This window comes from Nestor notabilis, unplaced genomic scaffold (genome assembly GCF_000696875.1).
Source record: "Nestor notabilis isolate BGI_N333 unplaced genomic scaffold, ASM69687v1 scaffold19827, whole genome shotgun sequence".
In the NCBI taxonomy this organism is placed as follows: Eukaryota; Metazoa; Chordata; class Aves; order Psittaciformes; family Psittacidae; genus Nestor; species Nestor notabilis.
In genome coordinates, this window is record NW_009938135.1 from 125397 (window position 1) to 134279 (window position 8883).

The 8883-nt window shown below is 37.3% G+C and overlaps 1 protein-coding gene across 1 annotated transcript in view; it reads left to right on the forward strand.

Moving 5' to 3' along the window:
• Positions 1–8546, forward strand: part of ANKRD44 (ankyrin repeat domain 44) — a 73042-nt gene extending 64496 nt beyond the window's left edge. Inside the window, exons 23-27 of the mRNA XM_010019184.1 lie at positions 992–1137; positions 1992–2074; positions 3188–3270; positions 4366–4457; positions 8107–8546. Coding sequence (XP_010017486.1) covers positions 992–1137; positions 1992–2074; positions 3188–3270; positions 4366–4457; positions 8107–8165 — 463 coding nt within the window. The 3' untranslated portion in view covers positions 8166–8546. The remainder of the gene's footprint in view (positions 1–991; positions 1138–1991; positions 2075–3187; positions 3271–4365; positions 4458–8106) is intronic.
• Positions 8547–8883: the final 337 nt, after the last annotated feature.

Consider the following 8883-nt stretch of genomic DNA (forward strand, 5'->3'; position numbering starts at 1 on the left):
TGAAGCTGTTTACTTTGTTAAATGTTTAAACATGTTTATCTTTGCTAAAAGGAGTGATACTGTGTATACATAGAAAAGTATTTCATGAAAAGCTTAAATGTTACGTTGGCATTCGCAAGGGTGCACAACTGAAAACATCTGTGCAGCAAAACAATGCTGATAGAGCAATACATATGCATTCAGCCAAATCCTCTATTTGTCACATTAATGATGTCCTCACTCTGTGTGTGTGTGTGTGTATATATATATCTTCAATTAAAATTGCTGAAATTCTAAAAATGGAATACTCATTGTTTAATTAAAACACATTCAAGACCTTCAGTAATGGTGATTACTTATTCCTGTAAGGCTAAGACCTTTTTTGAGAAGCAAAACCTGAAATAACACTGTGAGCTGGGCCATGTACCAACTATCTTTCATCTCTGTTAGTCACGCTTCAGACTCAAAATGCCACAGGGAGACAGTGAACAAATTCTAGTGTCTCAGTTTTGTGAAAAGTGATAACCTTCAAAATGGATTGAATCCCTTCTGCCTTTTATAGTAATGCTGTTGTGCAGTATCTTTGGCTGTAACTTAAAATAATTTAATTTTTTTTTAGTAATGGATCTGTTCTTTTCTAATAGTTCTTCCCATCTTAGGCTTGTTAAAAAAGTAAAATCAGATGAATATGAACGAGGGATTACACTGCTTTTCATGTTACTCAGTGTGCTCTGTTAAATAAATACACTGCTAGTACGAGATTCTCCACACTATCATATCCACCTTCTGCTTTCATTTTTTGAAAGTCAATATTGCACCAGGACAGAGACTGTAAATATCATTTAACTTATTTCAGATGCTGCTACTGTAGCTTTCCCCTGGTGATAACGTTAAGTTTTGCAGGGAAAATTAAGTTAAAAATGTCTTGCGCTTCCATGTTCTTGGGCAGGTAAACAGACAGGAACATTGCCATTCTTTAGCAACAGCTGTGGTCCTGTTACTTTCCCCACAGGACGCCCCTTCACGCAGCAGCCTTTGCAAATCACGTGGAGTGCCTCCAGCTCCTCCTGAGTCACAGCGCACAAGTGAATGCTGCGGATCACGCAGGGAAAACACCGCTCATGATGGCAGCTCAGAACGGCCACACGGGTGCTGTAGGTAGGTACATCCTCTCTGTGTTTCGAAGGGTGAATGCTACCACAGTCACTATCCCAAATAAGTAACCATTTCTTTCCCGTGGAAACTATGGAAGGAAAGTAAATTATGTGATGTCTCTAAGAAGCTACTTCTACATCTGTAAAAAATTTCCTTTTCTTCCCAACCATTGTTTCTTAGCAGTTTTGGTGAACATTTGCAGGATCAAACTTGTGCCTTACTTCCTCCTAAAAGCACACTGCAAGGAGCATGAGGGGAGTAGTAATCCTATTCCTTTGTTTACTCCCTTGATTTTAGGGAGCAGTAAAGCTGCATGTGTGGAAAAGATCATGTAACCTTTTCCTCTGCTCTATTATGGGAAGTCCTATGCTTGAAAAGGCAGCTATCAGCAGCTGCTTTTTCCAGGCTAGACTATATACTATAGGTGTACAGATTAGGGTCATATTTGCTTAACAGAACTCCCTTTTCTCTAGCTTCAGCAGCACAGACTGCTGAATTCTTTATATCCACTTATTCCTCTCAAAGCAGGATCCACAGTTGTTGTCAGGAGAAGATGATTCAGGCAGAACTTGCTGATCTGCAAATGGGGAAGTTCATAAGTAAATTAAGATATGTTTGACAGTTTGGGGCACAATGAATGAACTATTAGCTCTGCCCTCGCTTGCTGATTAACTGCACAAGATCAGTCTGTTCTCATTCATTATTGCCACTTCATGTTCATAAAGCTTACACCACATGAAGGCTTAACTGATAAGCATGCATGCACACATATATTGAAATAGTAATTTTTTCCCCTCTATTTTTACATGTTTGTCTGCCCACTGGGTTTGTTCACTGATTTCTATTCTATACCTCAGACTTTCTGGTGAACATTGCCAAGGCTGACTTGACATTAAAAGATAAGGAGTTGAATACGCCTTTGCACTTGGCTAGCAGTAAAGTAAGTTGAAGATCTCTGTATGCTTCTATTCTTGTCACAGTCTGTCTGTCTGTATGTGTGTGTTTATCCTCCTAAAATTTTTTCTGCGTTGGAAATGCGGTGGTCAAACTTGTGGTGAGGAAGGGAACGTTGTTCCAAGCTTTTTCTCAAGTCTGTATGAAAGTTTTGTAAATTGAGAAACCTGGGTGCCTCTTATGACAGCTGAAACATAAGGACATGACACTAAGAGAAGTAATGGAAAACCCTCTCAGATTTTACCAAATAATCTTACTACAAGTAATTCTCCAAGTTCTGTGGAAGAAACCCAAAATTTTCTCTTTAAAAGAGTAGCAGTAAAACCAGAGGCACTGGTTAGATTGGCGGTGGTGTCTCTTCCCACCCTTTCTTCCTCTTACTTCCAATTGCTACTGCTGTTTTTACAAGAAAAAAATGCCCAAGGAATTCCCTCTTCTGAGCCTTTTCTTTTGCTCTGAGCCACAAATTCAGCTCCAGTGTGATAGTATTACTCCAGTTTCTGCAGATACATAAGCCTCACTGAATTCTCAAGGTCCTTCAGACAGCCAGGGCTGCAGGCTCAGCATCTGTGATTTGCTGTGCTGAAACAGCATCAGAAAGAAGCCTGGATTTGTATTATTTTCACAGTTTCATTGTTAGAGCTCTCACACTGAAGGGATTTTGTAGCAGCTTATCAATAATACAGAAAGGCATTTAAAGACCCCAAAAGTACAGTATTCATTTCTGAGATTAAGCCATCTCTATTTTACTATAGTTCTACTGTAGCTATAATAAATAATCCATTGAATGGCTCTCAAGAGAAATAGCAGTCTTCTCTGAAAGCTGAGGAGGTAAATTCATATATAGTGAGTGAACGGTTGAAAGACAGGTGAATGTCTAGATTTCTAAATGTGTTAAAGCATCCATGCAGTGGCACTTTGTAAAAGGTAGCTTAGGCAGGCCTCCTCCAGTTCACCTACTACACATCCTTACAAATTGAGTAACATGTTTTGTATTTCAGATTGAGTTATTAAATTTCACTTTTATATGTAACATTTCTTTTGCCTCAATTACAAATTCTTCAGCAAATTAACACTATTTTTACCCCCCCAACTACAGGGTCATGAAAAATGTGCCTTGTTAATACTTGACAAGATACAAGAACAGAGCCTTATTAATGCAAAAAATAATGCATTGCAGACGTAAGTACAGCCTGATCCTCTCAGGTTCTGTTGACTTAAAACAAGATTCCAATTTAGCATTTCAAATTAATGTCTCAGATTTTTAAATTGAACAAAAGAAGTTAGTTTCTGATGGGTTTTTTTGAGTGACTGCCCTTGAAAAGACCAGATTTATATTGTATTTTCACTTTTGATTCCTTTGATGCCACTTCTATTTATAGTCTGGTGGAAAAATTATATGAGGTCATTTATTTGAAGACTGTATCAAAATGTCTATCAGTTGTGTGAATATGTAAGTATATATCTGGCATTTCCTAACTTTTTGAGCTTCACCTTAAATCTGAACAATTAATTTAATTTTCAGAGGTTTTTAGGTGATATTTATGTACAACTCCCATCCATACCATATATTTTCATCAGAGTTAAAACCATCAATATTCTTACTCCAGCTGCCACTATTTTACTAATGTCAGGGAATCCCACCATAGAAGATTCAACCATGAGTTTAGGTGGCAGATCATCTAGTGCTTGCAGGAGAATTCATTCCATATTAGCCCTTTTTTCCCCCTTCCAATATGAAATTGGTTTTCCTCTCCCATTAGCTGCCCCCAAACAGGAGCACTGGGTGTCAGCCCACGAAAGGAGCAAACCAGTGGTTACTTTTAATTTCCAGTGGCTCTGTGGTAACAGAGATCTGCAATTCAAGGATATAAAGGCAATACGATGATTTTGAACAGTCTCGTAGCCAGAATTAAGGATGGAACAAAGGCATTTCTTCAGTCTCACATTCATTTTCCTTTAAAATATCAATTGTGTTCTGCAAACAGTGGGAAAATTAAAGCTTTTTAAAGAAAGCCTTTAGACTGGAAAAGTATTAAGCAATCTTTGTGTATGTAAAGGTAATTATATTTGTCTTGCATGTATGGTTTACAGATCTAGAATATGATGATTATTTTAAAGGCTGTAATATAATTTAATCTCTGCAATAGGATTGTAATGATCCAAAAAAGGAAAACATTGTCTTTCAGATGCTGGGTATGCTTTAAGTGCTACCTAATTTTTCTTAGAAAGTCTATTTTAAATTGAAGGTGAATTTAGTCGTTATGTTTATTGTAGACCTCTCCATATTGCTGCAAGAAACGGCTTAAAGATGGTGGTGGAAAAGTTGCTAGCCAAAGGGGCATGTGTCCTAGCAGTAGATGAAAATGGTAAGTAAATAATACACTTTGACAATCTTCAGTAGACCCAACAGGTAATTTTACAACAGATCGAAGCAATAGACTTAAAAGCTGATGATAGAGATCACTGATGCTTTTATCCCTCCAAGAACAGACAATGAGCTGTGTGAGTACCTATTAAAAAAAATAAAATAAAATAAAAGATACTATTTCTTTTTCTTTAATATGAAAATGTATTCTAAACATCACAGTGGTCCCTTTTACTGTTCATTTTGCATGTACTGCCAACAGCTAGTCTTTTTTAATGCTTGAGTGCAGTGGTAACTTGAATTTCCTAAACATGCAAGTGGCACCGGATAATTCTGACGCCTTGCAGAAGAATTAAGGATTATGCATTCAATCAGCGCATGTGTAAATGGGTAGGAAGAAAACCATCAACATATGTTTGATTGTGTCCTAGTTCATTCTGAGATCAAAGCTTGTGCTTACCAATTGTCTGACCTAATCCAAGATGCAAGTAAATTACTATTGCCTCATAAAATACATGATTGGCTAATAAAGCTGATAATTTTGTTTCAGATCTCAATGAAGTCCTCCCTAAACACTATAAAGCCCACAGAGGGCTGTGCTTCTAAATTAATGTTTTCAAAAATGTCTTCCTGAAATAAGCTAGTCTTTCTTACAATACCTGACATTAATGTAACAATTCGGTACCTCCATCTTCCCGTATGTATAAAATAACAATAATAATACTCACCCATCATTGCAAGAAATTTGAGATCTATGGATAAAAAGAACTGAGAGGTGAGCGTTTACTGTTAACCAAATGCTACCTAGATAGACTTGCATGAATGAGTTCCACCAAAGTCATCTCACCCTAACCTCATTTTAGAGGCAGGGGACAGAAAAATGAACCACATTAGCTTCTAACCAGAGTTTTTATTATTAAAATTGTGCATACAGATACAGCTAATTTGCACATATGTAATGAATGAAATTTAAGTTTAAAATTTATACATAAGTTTTTCTAGGAACAACTGCATATGTGGTTTAAAAGAGAGAAATTTATGTACAGTCTTAGTGTAAGTACAACTCTACAGAATATTCACACTTGGAACTCAGTGGAAGAGGAAAGTCCATTTAGGATATGCATTCACTGCAGTCAGTGCTGAAATGTGGGTAGTGTGCTATGAAACTGTACACAATGTAGGCGAGTTTGGTGGACAAACGTACATTGCAGGCGTTCTTGGCTTATGTGAGGCAGTAGAATATCAGTAGTGGTCACTGCCTCAAATTACTGTTGCTGCAGCACCTAAGATTTAGCCATCTGGAAAAGAATTTGTTTGCTCTTAGGAGGTTTTGTTGGCAAGTGCTGGAGTACTACACAGCAGCCTGCAAAATGCATAGATAGGAAGTGTAATCAGTATACTGGTTTCCAAGGTTTATATATATGAAGAGCTGCTTTAGGGGCAGCACTTGGGCAGGAGCCAAGTTAAACAGCAGTAAGACAAACTTTGAATGGCTCCCCAGTTCTTAATTTTACTGCCATCTGTATACTGTTAATTTGTATTTAGATTGTGTACCATGCTTTCTGAATACAGTTGTTATTCTCCTAATGTAATGTAAATTTGGGTAACATCCACATAGCCATACCTGCTATACACATACCATGGGTACTAGTAGTAATTCTTTTCTAATTCTTAAATAAACTGCTTTCTGAGTCGAGTACTCAACTGATACTCAACTTTTAAAGACTGATCAGTCTTTAAAATCAATTGCTTATTACTTCAAAATATTTTTAAACTAATATCTTTCATGTTCTGATGAAAGTCATTGTTCTCAGAATGAGACTTGTTCATACACGCAGAAACTGAAGCCAGTTTCTGTCCCTGTTGCTGTACTCCCTGTGTTCTGTATTCATCATACTGTCTGTGCTGTAGAACTGTGTTTAGCAAGTGCTTTTATTCATATTGTGAAGTCTGTTTGCTGCCTGATTTTAAAAACACAGTGCTTGTTGTGGTCACAATTTGAATGCTCCATGAAGTGTGTATTCTCCCAGCATGTCTAATTTAAAGTAAGTAACATATCCCCCCGTTGCCTGGCATGATTGTAACTGAACATACATCTCCTGCTTACAACGTCACCTAGAGATGTATATGAGGAATGCTCAGTGCCATTCTCAGTACCCTTCGTACTAACCATTGCCTTGTCTGCATTTGTGCCCAGGTCATACGCCAGCCCTGGCTTGCGCTCCTAACAAAGACGTGGCTGACTGCCTGGCACTCATTTTGGCTACCATGATGCCTTTTTCTCCTTCCAGTTCAATGACGGCTTTCAACTTCGTTTGTTTTAAAAAAGACAATTTGGGCAGGACACACCTCTGCGATGGCTCCAGTATGGGTAGCATAAACTCTTACAATAAGCCCTTAAGTAATAACATAGAAACAGAGGATGGGTACAATGAAAATGATTCGGATTCTGAAACATTTTGACTTTTTGGTATTCAGAAACTTTTTTTCATTATTGGTTCATTTCAGCTTTATTTTTGTCTTCTTAAACAGCTTAAGTCCCATGGCCATATTCTTAACTATTACTCTTGACAAGTAGGTGTTGAAAGATTTGTAGTGTTCCTGAGAATCAAGCCTTTAAATAACTAAGTTAGAGGGGTTTACTGGAACATATTCCCATTAATGTTCTGCAGCTTTTCAGCTTCCTGGTGTTTCCTTTAGGCCCTAAGTGCCCCTGTGGAAAACCTCTACCTCTTATTTTAAGTAGAAAAAAGAGAAAATGCCTTTTTTCTTTTCGACAGCACAAATAAACAGGGAACTGTTTGTAAAAAGCTCTTACATGTTTTAGCTGTACCTTTAGTACACAGACTTGCTTCCAGTATAGCTTTCATAGGCTGGAGCATCACCCCTTTCCTACATGTGTCTGTTTCCTGCTTCCAGGGGCTCTGTTAATTAGATTTATTAATTTTTTTTATATATAAACCAAAGGTAAAGTTGTAAATCTTAAAACTGCCTGTATTACTTTTCTACAGGAAATGAAACCTTTTACATTCTACATGTATTAAGCACTTAACGTACAGAGGCACTTTTCACAGTTCTTAGTTGCAGCACACAATGAGAAAAATATAGTTATTAACTCTTAAGGCCAAATTCTACTTGTCTCACCGTATTTCCCCACAGACATTAGTGGAACCACTGGTATAGAATGAAAATCACTTGGCCCTTATATTTTTTCAATTCAGCACAAACACAGTTTATTTGCACTACAAAATTAGGGTCATTAGATGTTTCTGTCACCTGAGCCATTAACCATGAATCTAATACCAGACAAAATAAGGGGGGTTGGGGATGTGAGGAATTAGGTATAAGCAAAGGTGTATGTAAGAGTTCATAACGACTTGCCAATTTAAATGTTTTTTTTCCTTTTTTATACTTAAATAACTTATTTTTACTGTAAACAGTATCAAATTTTAAAATACTTTTAACAGTGTTTGGATTAAGAGAGCAAAGATAAAGCAATGAAAGCATAACACCAAAAGTTGAACTACCAAACACCAGAAAACATGGCAGTGTACCGTGCAGGGATTGGAGATACATGCTAAAAAAGCCTATTGTCACCAGCTTTTAAAGCAATGTCAACTTTGTGAATATGTTTACTCCTTCTGCCAAAGTTTCTAGGTCAAATGGACCACGACCCTCACCTGCAACAGATGTACAAAAGGAAGAATAAGACTTTGTAAACAAAACCAAACTAAACAAAAAGCTATCATGAACTAATCAGCTGTACCAAGAGGACCAAAATGCTTCAGTAATTAAATGGAAGACTTTCCTACTTTTATTTTTTCTTCAAATGTGAGTGACATAATGAACTAGTTTTTTCTAAACCATAAAAATATAAACTTTTGAGGTAATGAGTAGTCTTGAGTGAATTTTACATTTTATGGCGCAGGTTTCAAGCTGACATTTGTAACTGATGATGTGTTGACCACAGTTCCAGTTGGGTTTTTTCCCAGACTAAAGAATATGTTCATCTACTTTTAATGTAAATGTGTTTATATTTATTTGCAATGAAACAAATGCCCAGGAAAAATACCTATGGCTTGTTCTCCTAGTTAGCATTTGTGCATACTATTTGGCATGATGTGAAATGAAATGTGAATCTAGGCAAGACTCATAGCCTGAGTAGAAAAAGGAAGGGCTGATGCACTTTGGGAGAGTGCCCGTCTTATATGGAACATAAAGATTAAGTCCACAGGCTATGTTGGTAAAAAGCAGAAAGCAAAGCACCTTCCCTCATTTAAAATCAAGGCAACTGAGAGAGCACTGTACAGCAATAGGAGAGGGGAAAGAGAAAGAGTAGCGTAGCATGGAGTCAAGGTGTGGCTTCACACCCAGGCTCTCTGCGGAGCTACCTCTGTGCTGGGAGGATGAGATGAGTGTCCTCAGTG